At 39.7% G+C, this 17,014-nt stretch overlaps 1 protein-coding gene across 1 annotated transcript in view; it reads left to right on the top strand.

Moving 5' to 3' along the window:
- The window catches only part of FAM71D (family with sequence similarity 71, member D), a 38,410-nt gene that overhangs the window by 16,518 nt on the left and 4,878 nt on the right, over positions 1 to 17,014 (top strand). The window contains exons 7-8 of the mRNA XM_011949719.1: positions 1,609 to 1,856; positions 16,726 to 16,752. Of these exons, the coding sequence (XP_011805109.1) occupies positions 1,609 to 1,856; positions 16,726 to 16,752 (275 nt within the window). The remainder of the gene's footprint in view (positions 1 to 1,608; positions 1,857 to 16,725; positions 16,753 to 17,014) is intronic.

Genomic DNA, 17,014 nt, shown 5'->3' with positions numbered 1-17,014 from the left:
CCGGCTAGCTTTTTGTATTTTTTAGTAGAGACGGGGTTTCACCGTGTTAGCCAGGATGGTCTCGAACTCCTGACCTCATGATCTGCCCATCTCGGCCTCCCAAAGTGCTGGGATTACAGGCTTGAGCCACCGCGCCCGGCCAATTAATTTATTATTATCATTATTATTATTATTTTGAGACAGTCTCACTCCATTGCCCAGGCTGGAGTGCAGTGGCATGATCTCAGCTAACTGCAACCTCCACTTCTCAGGTTCAAGTGATTCTTATGCCTCAGCCTTCCAAGTAGCTGGGATTATAGGTGCCCACCACATGCCCAGTTAATTTTTGTATATTTAGTAGAGATGGGGTTTCTCCATGTTGCCCAAAAGCTGGTCTCAGACTCCTGGCCTCAAGTGATCTGCCTGCCTTGGCAAGCAATAATATTCTACCTTTAGCTTTATTCATTATAGGATTTTCCAAATATGCTATAATAAATATGTATGACTTTCATTGTCAGGGAAAAGTTTTATCTTTAAGGAAGAAAATTGTTACATCATTTTAAAGGAAATGCAGTAGAGGTATATTAGGCCATTCTTGCATCACTATAAAGAAATATCTGAGACTGAGCAACTAATAAAGAAAAGAGGGTTAATTGGCTCATGGGTCTGTAGGTGGTAAAGGAAGCACAATGCTGGCATCTGCTTCAGGCGAGGGCCTCAGGGAACTTACAGTTGTGCGGAAGAGAAGGAGAGCCAGCACATCACATGGCCAGAGAGAGAGCAAAAGAGAGAGGAAGGAGGTGCCAGGCTCTTTTAAACAACCAAATCTCGCATCAACTCAGAGTGAGAACTCACTCATTACAGTGAGGACAGCACCAAGCCATTCACAAGGGATCTGCCCCCAAGACCTAAACACCTCCCACTAGGCTCACTTCCAACATTGGAGGTCACATTTCAACATGAGATTTTCAAGTGACAAAACATCCAAACCATATCAAGAAGTAATGGACTAGGCAGGGGCAGTGGAAAGAAGAAGGTGCGGACAGGAAGGACATTAGAAAGCCAGCTTTAGGGCCTGCTGACCAACTGCCTTGAGTCCTGAGTGATTCTGAGCAAATCAGAGAGCAGCTAGGAGAGGTGATACATTAACAGAAACTGGGAAATTAGGAGGGGGGTGGGATTTTAGGGTATTAAGTTTTAGATACAGGTTCTAAGTCTTTTGACAAAAAAAAAAATTTCTTTTATATTATGAGTCCCTGGCCCCTGTAACCTATCAGATGCTCTAATTAAGACCAAACTCAGACTGGGGAATCAGTGGCATTTCTGGGAAACCTTTCTTGTGCTGTAATGAGATGCTAACTGTCTTCTGTGAGGTGACAACACGAGCTTGGGAACATGTTGTGTCAGGCTGCAGCGGGGCAGGCCCTGGCTCCCACACAGCCTGCCGCCAACACACCTGGGGCTCTCCCCATGGTCGTGCCACTCTAAGCCTCTCTCACTCCTTACTACTCCTCACAGGTGTTAAGTGACAATGAATGAAATGCTGCCTGTATTAGATACTGCTCCACAAACACCTATTACCTGATGCTCTTCTGTTACCTGATTTGCTGCTGCTTTTTATTTTTAAAGGAAAAATTGAAAAACATTCTGAAGCCTGGGTGTCTACAAGATACAAAAAGTAAGAGTGAGTTGAAAGAATCCTCAAAACATGTCACCATCTCAAACATAACACTGACTTTTGAATGTAAAAGATATTTTCAAACTACCATGACTCCAGTAGAAAGTGAGGCAAATACATCCAAGGAGATGGAGAATAAGACCTCTGAAGAAAAGACACCCGATTTTCAGAGCACGGCTCTCGAGGCTGAAGAATCCAGGTATGTGAGGCAGGAACATGCCAAAGGAATTCTAAGACATGAAATATTAATAAAGAAGTATGTGCTTTAGTCTCTTAACTCAGGCATCTGCCACTGAAGATTGTCAGAGACAGATGTAATGTAACTGAATGATGATATAGTCAGCTCTGAATGACCCACATTTGGTTCAACCTTGGCTAATTTTTATTTTCCAACTTCTCATGTTTCTCAGTTGGCATTCTGGGCTGTCTACCTGATGTCAATTGTTGTATGTACTTCAGGAAATATAACAGAGGCCGAGTGCGGTGGCTCACACCTGTAATCCCAGCACTTTGGGAGGCCGAGGCAGGTGGATCGCCTGAGGTCAGGAGTTCAAGACCAGCCTGGCCAACATGGCAAAACCCCGTCTCTACTAAAAAAATTAGTCCGGCGTGGTAGCGGGCATCTGTAATCCCAGCTACTCGGGAGGCTGAGGCACGAGAATTGCTTGAACCCTGGAGGTGGAGGTTGCAGTGAGCTGAGATCATGCCACTGCACTCCAGCCTGGGCGACGGAGCAACACTCTGTCTCAAAGAAAAAAAGGAAAGAAAATAGAATCACAGTGTTCACATATTTAGGAGTTGGAGTCATGACTTTGATAGTGATTATGAGTACTTTTAATTTTATTAAACGTACGTCTCTATACTTCTCTATATTTTCCTCTATACATATTCTCTATGTATCCCTTATCCTTCTCTACACTTCCAACTAATAACTTTTTTGCTTTTTTCTTTTTTAAAGACTAGTCAAGTGCAGTAATGAGAAAAGGAAAAAGTTAATTCTACTTGTGACAATAAATGCTAAAATCTTACAATCTTAGCAGGGAAAATACAGCAAGCTTACTATAAAATTAAGGGAATGGTTAATATTAATCATTATTAAAATATAGAAGAGTAGAAAAGCCATGATACTATAAATGCATTGATAAAGTTTGATATTCTTGATCACAGAAAAGATCCACATAGTAGTGAGTTTTCCTTTAGCACAATAAAGAATATTTACCACAAAACAGAGCCTATACTATTTTTTTTTTTGAGATGGAGTCTTGCTCTGTCGCCCAGGCTAGAGTGCAGTGGCACAATCTCGGCTCACTGCAAGCTCCGCCTCCCAGGTTCACGCCATTCTCCTGCCTCAGCCTCCTGAGTAGCTAGGACTACAGGTGCCCGCCACCACGCCCAGCTAATTTTTTTGTATTTTTAGTAGAGACGGGGTTTCACTGTGTTAGCCAGGATGGTCTCAATCTCCTGACCTCGTGATCTGCCTGCCTCGGCCTCCCAAAGTGCTGGGATTACAGGTATGAGCCACCGTGCCCGGCCGCCTCTAGTATTTTTAATGAAGAAATTTATAATTGGTTCTAAGTTCTTAAAGAACTTAGAACACAACATGCTGAAAAGCTCATCTCTACAAAAACTACAAAAATTAGTCAGGAGTGGTGGTACATTCCTGTAGTCCCAGCTACTCGGGAGGCTGAGGTGGGAGGATGGCTTGAACCCAAGAGGTCAAGGCTGCAGTGAGCCACGATTGTGCCACTGCACTCCAGCCTGAGTGACAGAGTGAGACCCTGTCTCAAACAAAAACAAAACTTAGAACAAATTAGGAGTGTTCCCATTAACATTTCTATGTGATATAAAAGTTTCTAACAATCTGATAGGACTCAGAAATACAAAGAAAATTACGATTTTTTAAAATCACTCTTTGCAAATGGCAATTCATATTTAGAAAAGTTGAGAATCAACAAAAATTTAGTTTCTTTTGGAAGGCTACAGATTATAAGATAAACACAAAAATAGTTTTTAATTTACATGCCAAAAATATACTGAAAAAAGGGTGTATTTTTCAACATCAACAACAAAAACCAAATATTTAGTGAGGCTGATACTCTTATCTATATAAACGGAATTACAAAACTTTAATGGCAGAAATAAAAGACAATTTGAATAAGGAAAACTAAGATTCTTCTTCTGCGCAAGTAGATATAAATACAATACCAATTAACATCTCAATAGGATATCTCATAGAAATCATAAAATTGTATAGAAACAAAGGATGTGGAAAAGGTAGGGGTAAACATCTCAAGGAAACAGGGTAGGAGGGGAGTGAGGGGTAACCACACTACACATTGACTACAGCGTACAGTGCTTGGGTGATGGGTGCACCAAAATCTCAAAAATCACCACTAAAGAACTTATTAATGTAACAACAACAACAAAAATCAGAAACTGGACCGTTAGGTTCACATTTAAAACTGTTTTAAAAAATTCACTGACCAGTTGAGTGCTTAGCATTGCACTAGGTATGACCACCTCCCTGGCTTGGTTGAGGATAAAATGTCAGTCTCCCTATTCTGTGCCAGTGCTGACAGATACTTAATCATGCATTTGGAGACTGTTGTTTCTGGCTCACCTATTGCAGGCTCTTAGCTGCTTTCTCTGTTTCATTTGTTATGTATTTAATCTTATAAGCTGTCTGTCATTGGCTTGTACAGAGGATAAAGCTAAGATGATAGCAGGATAGTCTCCAGTTCTTTCACTTAAAGTTTCTATCTACCCAACTGGATAATAAGCACCTTGCAGGCAGGGAGCCTCTTCTTGGTATGGTATCCTTCACATCTCTTAGAACACATGCTGGACACAGAGAAGAGCTCAAAACTGGCTTGGTGAATTAAAAGAACAGTGGTAATATGTTACTATAATTTTAGGAACTATTTTGTACATGGTGAAAATATTTTCATTATAAACTTGGGACTTCCAAAGATTGCCTAATGTAAAGGAAAGCAGAAATGCTAGGATCATTGTTTTGCATTTTTAAAAAGTATTCTATTATGCATTCAAAACAAAGTTTTCCAGTTCCTATACTATTTATTCTCTCTAATCTAGCATATTTGATTTTCCATAGTAAAAAGTTAAAGAAAAAAATCTCAAGGAAACAATTGGGATGAAAAATGTCTAAGGGCTACTCAGTCCTATAAAATCTTAAGCCATGTTATAATTAAATGGCCATCAGAACTACCAGTGCAAAGTTTCTAATATAGAAATAAAAACATAACCAGGCACAGTGGCTCATGCTTATAATGCTAGCACTTTGGGAGCCTGAAGTGGGAGGACGATCCTGGGCAACTTACCGAGAGCATGTCTCTACAAAAAATATTTAGAAGTAGCCAGGTGTGATGGCACATGACTATAGTCTTAGCTATGGGGGAGGCTGAGGCAGGAGGATCTCTTGAGCCCAGGAGTTCAAGGTTATAGTAAGCTATGAACACGTCACTGCACTCCAGCCTGTCTCAAAAAAAAAAAGATACAAAAATAGATTCAAACTGATATGAATTCAAAAGAAGCATGGAAAGAGGCCGGGTGCAGTGGCTCACACCTGTAATCCCAGCATTTGGGAGGGTGAGGCAGGTAGATAACGAGGTCAGGAGTTCAAGACCAGCCTAGCCAAGATGGTGAAACCCTGTCTCTACTAAAAACTACAAAAATTAGCCAGGCGTGGTGGTGGGCACCTGTAATCCCAGTTACTTGGCCCAGAAGGCAGAGGTTGCAGTGAGCCAAGATCATGCTACTGCATTCCAGCCTGGGTGACAGTGAAACCCCATCTCAAAAAAAAAAAGGATGGAAAAAGCAAAATTCTAGGAAAATGTTGGTCAAAGATATATGATGTACCATAAAAAAATTTCAGATCGGAAAAGAGTAAATTATTTTAAAACTATAATGAGCCAGAAGAAAATGAAATGGTATCACTGCCTCATTTACAGATGAAAGATCATTTATTGTCCACTGATGCAATAAAAGTAATTCAATGGCAGAGTTTGCATCATTCGCTCAAAAATATTTATGAGGACTTCCTATGCACTAGGCACTGGGGATACAGCAGCAGAAATGATCAAGTCCCTATCTCATAAAGTGTTTTATTCTAGTGGGGGACACAGATAATAAACCAATACAATATGTTATGCCAGCTAGAATGTGCTGTGATGAAAATAAAAAGAGAGAGAATAGAGAGTGAGAGTGATTAGAAGAGGGTGGAGAGATATTTTATATAGGTGGTCAAGGCCATCTGAGCAGAGACCTGAGCAAGTGTGAACCTCTGGGGAATAGAGTTCCAAGTTGATTGACTGCATAACAATTACAAATCTCTGCCAAATAAATCATTTTAAAAAATACATTCATAAATGTATGACAACAGAGTTGCGGGGAAAGCATAATAGACTGGGTGTGGTGGCTCATGCCTGTAGTCCCAGCACTTTGGGAGGCCAAGGCGGGTGGATCACGATGTCAGGAGTTTGAGACCAGCCTGGCCAACATGGTGAAACTCTGTCTCTACTAAAAATACAAAAATTAGCTGGGTGTGGTGGCTGGTGCCTGTAATCCCAGCTACTCGGGAGGCTGAGGCAGGAGAATTGCTTGAACCCAGGAGGGGTAAGGTTGCAGTGAGCCGAGATCGCGCCATTGCACTCTAGCCTGGGTAACAAAGCAAGACTCCGTCTCGGAAAAAAAAAAACGAAAAAAGGATAATAGATTACCTTTATATATAAGTAGTTGGTAGGAATTTGTAAGGGATTCAATTAACAAACGATTTAAGAACATAAATAGAAAATTTACTCCAGAAGACAATTACTTGAGAAGGAATCAACCTCAGGAATAATTAAAGAAATACTAGTTAAGCAATTACCAGTTAGCTTTTCATTAGGTGTCAACAACACTCTCGGTGTCACTATAAATGATTGTCAATTCAATTCACACCCCAAATGTTTGTACTCCTTTACTTATGGTAACATGTCAAAGAAATAATTCAAAGGGGAAAATAACTTATCTGAACATAGCATTTCATATTGAAAACCTGTAAGTAATCCAAATGCTCACTAGTGAGAAAATGGCTAACCAGGAAATAGTATGTCAATTTCGTGAAACAACAGAGCCCCATTAGAAAAAGCTATAGGCAGAATTTCAATGAAAAGAGCTATGGCTGGCATGGTGGCTCCTGCCTATAATCCCAGCACTTTGGGAGGCTGAGTCAGGAGGATTGCTTGAGCCCAGGAGTTCGAAACCCACCTGGGCAACATAGGAAGACCCTGTCTCTATTTAAAAAAAAAAAAAGAAGAAGAAGAAAGAAAAAAAAAAAGAGCTACATTAGTAATAAGGGATTACAAGCTGGAAAAGCAAAATTCCAAAAAATGTAAATACAATGGTATTTTATTTCTGTAGCCTGGGAAGAAACCACAGTTTGGGCATAGTTGATGATAGAAGGAATAAATATTTGTTGTAGCTACTGATAGATGTTTCTATTAAACTTTCATTATATAATTGATTACACATATAATTTTAAAAGTAAATTGAATCTAGGATGCATTCATTGAGAGACAGTTTAACACAGCCAGTAGAGAGAACTTTGCCACAGGTCATGGTGGCTCAGACCTGTAATCCCAGCACTTAGGGAGGCCGAGGGAGGCAGATAGCTTAAATCCAGGAGTTCGAGACCAGCCTGGGCCACATGGTGAAACCTGTCTCTACAAAAATTAGTTGGGTGTGGCAGCATGTGTCTGTAGTCCCAGGTACTCAGAGGCTGAGGTGGATCGCCTGAACCTAGGAGGTGGAGGTTGCAGTGAGCTGAGATCACACCACTGCACTCCAGCATGGGTGACAGAGTGACACCCTGCCTCAAAAACCAAACAAACAAACAAAAACAGAGAATAAGCTTTGCAGTCAGACCTCTGGGTTCAAATCCTGGCTTCTCTATCTCATTAGCTCTATGATCTTGGGCAAGTTACTTAACTTCTTCAGGTCTGTTTCCTCATTTGTAAAACAGGAATAATATCTACTATGTAGAATTGCTGTAAGGATTAAATAGCTGATATTAAAACCCTAACAATACCAGGCACATGGTAACTGTTCAAAATACATGTAGGTGTAGATATAGATAAAATATAGGGTGGGAGGAAGGAAGGAAAGAGGGAGGAGAATAGGTTCAAGCAAACTGAACAAAAAACCTAATGTAGATTTGACTCACATTAAATACAGTATAAACATGGTTCTGTACCACACAAGATGTCTAAAGTAATCTTTCCACTATACTACCCAATAAACTGAACCTAGAGAAGAAATGGGGAAAAGAGCACAAAACTGATTAAATATTTTTAGTGTAGTAAAAAAATGGAGGTGATAGGAGAATGTTAATAGGTGACAATGACCATATTCAAATGTATGAGGAAGTTCACAAAAAGCTACATTTAAAAAGTAGATTTAAAGTAAAAATTATTTTAACACAGAGGAAAATTTTATTATTAGGTAATATAGCAACCAATTAAAAAAATAACCTGGGCACACACGCCTGTCATCCCATCTGAGGAAGCTACAATGGGAGTACCATCCTGGGCAACTTAACAAAACCCTGTCACTAAAACAAAAGTGGGAGGGTCACTTGAGCCCAGGAGTTTGAAGCTGTGGTGAGAATGATCAAGCCATTGCACTCCAGCCCAGGTGATGGAGCAAGACACTGACCCTTAAATAAATAAAAAATAAAAATACTTATTTATTACATATTGATAAACAACAGAACCAGTTTCTGTAGGTTCTGTACATTGTGAAGTCTGTCCTTGCAAAATTTCTCAAAAACAAACATTAAATCTTTTGTCCTGGATAGACTTTAAGCATTCTCCTGCCAGGAGTCTAGACCTTTCATGTTTCTTATAATGTAATCTTAACCACTGTGAAGATCTGCTAAAATGAATAATAGAATGCATACTAAAGCCAAATATAAGTGTGCTCTAGGGAGTTTCTTAGAAGAGTATAATGAAATGAAAACAGTAAATACACTAGGTACTTTGTAAGGTTCTGAGAAGCATAGTGATGAAAGTACACAGAGGGCTTGGGACACATTAGTTGCTCAACAAATGATCATTTTTGTCACTAGTGATCATTATTGTCACTAATAATTCATTTTTAACAGTGTAGATTAAAGAAAAAAATGTATCTTCTTTAAAATGGCTCCTCTCACAAAAAATGTATCATAGGGCCAGGCACAGTGGCTCACACCTGTAATCCCAGCACTTTGAGAGACTGCAGTGGGCAGATCGCTCAAGTCAAGGAGTTCGAGACCAGCCTGGGCAACATGGCAAAACCCTATCTCTACAAAAAAATACAAAAGTTTAGAAGAGAATGGCGGCACACGCCTGTAGTCCCAGCTACTAGGGAAGCTGAAGTGGAAGGATCACCTAACCCTGGGGAGGTTGAGGCTGCAGTGAGCCATGAAAGAGCCACTGCACTCCAGCCTGGGTGACAGAGTAAGACCCTGTTGCAAAACAAAACAAAACAAAAATATATATACATATATATATATATTTTTTTTTTTCACACACACATACATATAAATAAATATGTACACAAAAATACCTTATTCAACTGAGGCTTAACTACTCAAAGCTGGTTTTTCTAAAAGGTCTTCTTTCCTAACAAAGTATAGGCCAAGGGAAACAAAGGAATATGGGTGATCGTTAGGAGAGCCACAAACCTTGAAATCAGAGTAGTTTGCTTTAGCTGCTTGAGCACTGCATTTTTCACAATCCCAGAGCCTCTAGATAAAAGTACCAAGACATTCAAAGTATTGGCTCTTGACCGCTCAAGGAAAGCATCATTAACTATCTAAGGTTTCTTTACTGGTTGTTCTCAAAATGAGGACGCTGGACCAGCAGCATCACCTGGGAGCTGGTTAAAGAAGTAAATGCTTAGGCCTCACCCCTTCTTACTGAATCATAAGCTTGGGGATGGGGCATAGACTTCTGTGTTTTAATAGACTTCCAAGTGATTCTAATGCACACTCAGGTTTGAGAACCATTTCCTTAGGAGAAACCAGTCATATCTATCAAGCAAGGATTCCCTCTCTCACAATGGCTTCTCCCGAAGCCCTGCAGTCAAACTAAGGATTCTGCTTTTATAGCTGTGGAAAGAACTATAGGCTCACCAGGAATCTTCCAGGGAGCTTTCTTCCAGGACCAGGTGCTCAAGAAGATAAAAAATATGGTTCAATGCGGGAATTGCTGTTATCACCCACAGACATTTTCCTACTTTTACTGAGGGCACAGAAGTCACTGAAATAAATTTCTTCCCAGAACACTGATCTTTTTTTTTTTTTTATGATAACCACTAAGCTATTTCACCGTAAGTAAACGATGACAGAAGGGTAACTTGTAAGTCTGACGTGTTAGAAGAGAAAGTACAAGGAGTAAAAAAACAACAGCAACAGGAGAGAGTGAGAGTAAAGTAGGAAGAGAAAAACAGAAACCATTAGTCAGAAATAGGAAAGGGATACAGGAATATAAGATGCAGAAGGATAGATGCAGGTGCTGCTCAGTGGAAAATGTACCTTTCGCTACAATACATGAGTATGACTTTATTAGAAAAGCGTAAGATTTCTTTTAAAAAATGAGATTAAATGAATCCATCCAACTTAGCAATTTGTTCTAAACAATCATTGATCAGGTCTGGTCACTCTGATGTCTTCCTTATGTTTTGTTTCATTCTTATGTCTCAAATCCAGTGCCCCCAACCCTTGTCTAACACTTCAAAAACATACCACAAATCAAAATCTCACAAAGTTAACTGAATCATTTCAGCTACTTCTTTCCTTGCCCAAAACAAATGCCCTAAACCATTAGATTCGCTTTTAATGCCTTTTTAAAAAAATTATGAAAAATAATAAACTTTATTTTTTGCATGCAGTTTTAGATTTACAAAATAACTGAGCAAATAGTGCATAGAGTTCCACACACACATCCCACTGCACCCTCCTACCAATCTCCCATGGTATCTTCTATTAACGTCTTACATGTGGTACATTTGTTATGGTCAATGAACACATATTAATACATTGTTATTAACTATAGTCCATAGTTTACATTACATTAATGTTTACTCCTTGTGTTGGACAGTTCTATGGGTTTCATTTTGTTGAGGATTTTGTCATCTATATTCATCTGGGATACTAACCTGTGGTCTTCTTTTTTTGTCATGTCCTTGTCTGGTTTTGGTATCAGGGCAATGCTGGCCTCATAGAATGAGTTAATCATGTTTTGTTAATATTTTGGGTTTTTTTTTCAGTCTCCATTTCATTTATTTCTCCTCTGACTTTTATTAGTTCTTTCCATCTACTAATTTTGAGTTTGGATTATTCATGCTTTTCTAGTTCCTCAAGGTGCATCATTAGGTTATTTATTTGACATCTTCCTAGTTTTTTGATGTAGGTATTTATTACTATAAACTTGACTCTTAATACTGCTTTTGCTGTGCCCCTGTAAGTTTTGGTGTATTGTATTTCTATTTCCATTTGTGTCAGTAAATTTTTAGATAGCATATTTCATTTCTTCCTTTCATTTAGGAGCATGTTGTTTAATTTTTATGTATTGTATACTTTTGAATGTTCCTATTGTTATTGATTTCTAGTTTTATTCCATTGTGATCAGACAAAATACTTGATTTCAATTTTTAAAAATTTTTGGATAAACTTTTTGAGATTTGTTTTGTGTCCTAACATACAGTCAGTCAATCCTGGAGAACATTCCATATGCTGATGACAAGAATGTGTACTGTGCAGCTGTTGGATGAAATGTTCTATAAATGTCTGTTAAGTCATTTGGTCTGTGATCTAGTTTAAATTCCATGTTTCTTTGATGATTTTCTGTCTAGATGATTTGTCCTAGGCTAAGAGCGGGTGTTGAAGTCCCCAGCTGTTATTGTATTGGAATCTATATTTGCCTTTAGATCTAACGTTGCTTTATAAATCTGGGTCCTCCAGTGTACATGTATATTTACAATTATTATATCCTCATGTTAAATTGATCCCTTTATAACTATAGAATGACTTTCTTCATCTTTTTTTTTACAGTTTCTGACTTAAAGTCTGTTTTATCTGATATAAATATGGCTAATCTTGCCTGACTTTGGTTTCCATTTGCATTGAATATCTTGTTTCATTTCTTCACCTTCAGTCTATATGTATCTTTACAGGTGAAGTGAGTTTCACGTAGGCAGCATATAGTTGGGTCATTTAAAAGAAAAATTCATTCAGCCAGTCTATATCTTTTAAGTAGGGAATTTAATCTATTTACATTTAAGGTTATCAGTGATAGGTGAAGACTTACTCCTGTCAATTTGTTACATGTTTTCTGGTTGTTTTGTATATCATTTGCTCCTTACTTCTTCTCTTATTGTTTATTTTTGCAGTTGAGTGATTTTCTGTAGTGATAAGATTTTATTGCTTTCTCTTTCTCCGCTGTGTATCAGCCCTACCAGGGAGTTTTATAGTTTTCTCCGCTGTGTATCAGCCCTACCAGGGAGTTTTATAGTTTTCTCTGCTGTGTATCAGCCCTACCAGGGAGTTTTATAGTTTTGCATGTTTGCATGATGGTGGCTATCATCTTTTCATTTCTATATATAAGTCCCTTGAGCATTTTTTGTAAGGCCAATCTAGTGATGAATTTCCTTAGTTTTGGTTTATCTGGAAAAGATTTTGATCTTAAGAATTTTCTTAAGATTATTATTCTAAATTCTTTTTCTGACATTTTATATATTTTCTTATTATTGATGTTTGTTACTGGAGAATTATTGTTTTCCTTTGGAAGTGTCATGTATCCTGTGGTCCTATGTTGAGTTCTATGCATCTAATGGAAAAAATGCCTCTTCCAATTTTATGGAGTAGTGTCACAGGAAAAGACTTATTTGTATGAATGGGTCTTGGGATGTCAGTTCAGTGGGCTGCGTTGGCTTTGGTTGTAAGTGGATGCAATAGTGTACTCTCCATGTAGTTTCTTCAGCATTTGCAAGCTTCTCAGTGGCCTGGGCTTAGAGAGTTTGTGGCATCAGTGGTGCAGTTTTGCCAGGGGTGGGCTCACCAGGCTGTTTCTCAGGTCAGGGACAGACAGGCACATACACACAGTGGGTTGGCCAACCTGGGGTCTGGCTTGCTGGGTTTGGGGCCATGGGCTGTTAATGTGGCCAGGAGCATGATCACACAGTTGTTGTCTATGAGTAGCAGCCTATAGAGATGTTTCTTAGGCCTGGTGTTTCTCAGAGTTATGCACCAGGGATGTGGGTGCACAGCTGCTTGGGTGCAGGTGATCTGGGGGCATGTTTACGGGGGGTGGCCCACAGAGCCGTTTCTCAAATCTGGAACACTAGTGCAAGTCTGCTTGGCTGACTCAGGGACATGTCTACTGGGGACAGCCTGTGGGCTGTTTCTGAGGCCTGATATGTGGATATAGGGCTGATTGGCAGCCTGGGGCATGTCCACCTGGGTGGCTTATGGGGCTGTTTCTCTGGTCCAGGATAGGGGTTCTTGCCTGTTTGGCTGGCCTGAAGGCATGCCTGTCAGAAGCAACCTGCAGGACTGTGTCTGGGGCCCTGATTTTGGGTGCAGGGTCATTGGGCAGGCCAGGAACATATCTGTAGGGGATGGAGGCACTGTGGAATTATTTCTTCATGTCCTAAGCACAGGCACACAGCCGTTCTGCTTGCCCAGGGGTATATCAGCTGTTTAGAGGTTCAGGGGTCTCTCTCATTTGAGGGTATGTATGCAGCAGTTTGGCTGGCTCAAGGGTGGGTTTTCCATGGATAAGACTGTCATACTCTCCCTCTGGCTAGAAGTGCAGCAGTGAGGGTTGGTTTCCCTGCTATGTGAGACCAAAGCCACAGAAGATCCTGGCCCAGGTTCTGCACAGGTGGTGTTGTGGTGTTCAGCCGCCACTGTGGGCTTGGTGGAATGGAGTTGGAGCCTTAGGGCTGGAGAGATGCAGTGGCTAGTGGCCCCACAGAGCAGGTTACCCTCCAGAGGTGGCTCTGATCTCAAGCAGCAGCTTGGCTCACAGGTGGTGACTGCGGAGTAGGAAGTGCATACCTTGTGCTCTTAACCTGGGGCAATGTAGCTGTGTGAATTCCTAGCAACTCCCAAAACTAGGCTCAGGGCTTGTGAGGACTGTGGGATTCTCCTGTTGTAAGGACTGTAGGTGTTTTTGGTAGCAATGGGGCTGGTGGGGCTCTTCTGCTTACCTTTTCCCTGCAATGGGAAGTCTCCCCTGACTCTGGGCATATCTAGGCCACATGGGTGATATAGGTGCCTCCACATTGTCCTCCTGGACTTTCCATCACCACAGACATGTCTCTGTTCCCCAGCTGCCCTCCAGTGACCTTCCTTTGACACTCCAGTCACATCTTAGCAGTTTATTCATTGCTCTGGTCCTTTCTTGTGGGGGAAGGATGAATGTCAGGGGTCTCTAGTCAGCAATCTTGCTGACATCACTCTGAGAATTTTTCTATACTACCCCTTAATTGCTTTTTAAAATACTAAAAATTATAAGAATAACTTTAATTGTTAGGATGAAAAAGGCTCAGCAGGTACTGTTTCATTAGTCTCACTGTTATGATCACTATTAGAAATGATGAAAAAATGAATCCCTAAATAGCAAAAATCATGGAATTTTAAGGATATAAAAGATCTTGAAAATTAACAAATCTCAAATTAGACAAGGTCTCACCCCTCCCTTCTCAGCTCCCTACGCCATTTATCAGCTGACTCTACTGGAAAGAAATAAATAGATGAAGAAAAACAAAACAAAACAAATTTTGGTTACAAGTAATCCTCTTAAGCCCAATTTAATAAAGCATGGATTTCTTTTTATTGCCTATTTGCATCAGGAACATAATTACTAGCTAGAGTCTAATTTGAGAATGTTAATTATGAATGGAAGATGTAATATTCTAAGAACAGAATGGAATTCACTACTGCTGTATTGCAGAGACAGTAGGATTTAATCATGCTAGTGAGGTTGAAAAATAAGTTATATATATAATTTTTCTTTTCCAAAACCATGGATTTCAGTGACACTTTATAACTGTGTAATTTGGAACACTGATAAAAAATTAAGCTGGGTGCAACAGCTCATGCCTATAATCCCAATACTTTGAGAGGCCCAGGCGGGAGGATTGCTTGGGCTCAGGAGCTCAAGACCACCCTGGGCAATATGGCAAGACCCCGTCCCTACAAAAAAGAAAAAATTTTCTGGGCATGGTAGTGAACACCTGAGGTCCCAGTTACTCAGGAGGCTGAGGCAAGGGGATTGCTTGAGCTGGGAGGTCAAGGCTGCAAAGAGCCATGGTAGAGCCACTGTACTCTAGCCTGGGTACCAGAGGGAGACTTTGTCTCAGGGAAAAAAAAAAAGTAAACAATGATCTTGTTGAATATTCTGCCCTCATATTTGCTAGTCTTTAAAATTTAAATTGAGCATCTTAAATCTAGATGAGTGAAAAATGTTGGAGACTTAAACCTATCTATACTGTCACTATAGGTCCTTCAGAAATGAAGAATTTACTTTATAAAGTATTTATATTTTTCTCACATCTTGACAGTAGTCCTACCATGGCTCTTTCCTTTGTTTTAAAGAGGATAGTGGGCCGGGCGCGGTGGCTCAAGCCTGTAATCCCAGCACTTTGGGAGGCCGAGACGGGCGGATCACGAGGTCAGGAGATCGAGACCATCCTGGCTAACGGTGAAACCCCGTCTCTACTAAAAAATACAAAAAACTAGCCGAACACGGTGGCGGGTGCCTGTAGTCCCAGCTACTCAGGAGGCTGAGGCAGGAGAATGGCGTAAACCCGGGAGGCGGAGCTTGCAGTGAGCTGAGATCCGGCCACTGCACTCCAGCCTGGGCGACAGAGCGAGACTCCGTCTCAAAAAAAAAAAAAAAAAAAAGAGGATAGTGGCAGGCTTTATTTTAATTTGCATCTATTCTTCAAAGTACATTTACTTGATATTTCTCAGTCTCTTGAAAATTTTTATCATTAAGCTTAACCTTCATTTAAGTCACCAGATCTATTTGATAAAGACGATATGAATATTTATTTGCGAACTGTATAGAAAATTACTATTTTAACATTTACTTTCTGAAAGATCCATTGTAGAGCTTGAACTGGGTGTATTTGCCAGACTCCTTAAAATGGATCACAATTATGTCTTTGCATGTTTATTTTATAGGATAATAGCTAAGATAATTTTTCTTCCTAAACTATTTGTTTTATTCAATACTTCCAAAATATTTATTGAAAATGTGTCAAGAAATAAGAATTTGGTGAAAATTATGTGACTTAAGTTTATGTTTTAGTATGCCAATGAGGTTAAGGAAATAAGTATTTTAATTATTATCAATTTTAAAAATTAGGAGCACAGAAAATAAGCTTGTTTATCCAAATACATTTCTTAAAGTGAAATCTTCTAAAAAACTGCTAGCCTCCTCTTTTATCCAACAAACCATAAGAAATGTTATTAAATGTAAATAAGGTACATTATTTGCCTGCAAGATTCCCAAGCGTGGCCACCCCCAGTAAGGCCACAGACTTGGTGGTAAAGAAGTTACCATTAGTTGGTGATTTCTCCTAACCATCCATTTCAGAATTTATCCCCAGGTCTCTTTGAAACCCTATATTCCCAACATAATTGACCTTATTTACGTGGCTCAGCAGCAGCCGTTAACTTCTTTCAGCCTGTTAAGGGAAGGACAAGGAGGCAGCAGTGTTGGGGATGCCAGCAGCCTATGGAGTGACTGGAATAGACATAATAAGAAGAGATTACATATTTTTATGTACAATAAACTTTTACGGCTTTTACAGATTGAAGAGCCCACATGTTGCAGAAATTTAGGTAATTTTAGTCTCATATGTTCTATAATCAGCAATGGCCTAGGCTTGCTAAACATGTTTCATTACCACCCACAAAGCATTTACAGAATGACTGGTTATTTTATATCTAGTAAATCTTGTCTAAATATTTGTGGTTATGCTGGCAAATTTTTGAAATGTGCTATTTATTTTTACAGGAGCTTGAGAACTGAATCAAACACTTCAGGTATGGAACAAATTCCACTACATGTTTTATTGTGATCCCTGGTATCCAGTAGTCATCTCTGGTTCCTCGAAGAGTAGGGTGGTTAAGAGCAAAGGAATTCAGCTAGACTTTTTGATGCCTTTCCTTTCTTCACTATGCTCCATTCTGAGAATCCTACACTGAAGAAACTCTTTCTCAAAGCTGATCCTCAGGCTATCTTCCAAGTGGAAAACATTATGGTCCTTTACTCCTTCACTTTTCTTTTTCTGCACTGGTTTAGT

The sequence above is a fragment of the Colobus angolensis genome, unplaced genomic scaffold, assembly GCF_000951035.1.
Source record: "Colobus angolensis palliatus isolate OR3802 unplaced genomic scaffold, Cang.pa_1.0 Scaffold3, whole genome shotgun sequence".
NCBI lineage: Eukaryota > Metazoa > Chordata > Mammalia > Primates > Cercopithecidae > Colobus > Colobus angolensis.
The sequence above is the reverse complement of the archived record's forward strand: the minus strand, read 5'-3'. Positions and strand labels throughout refer to the sequence as shown.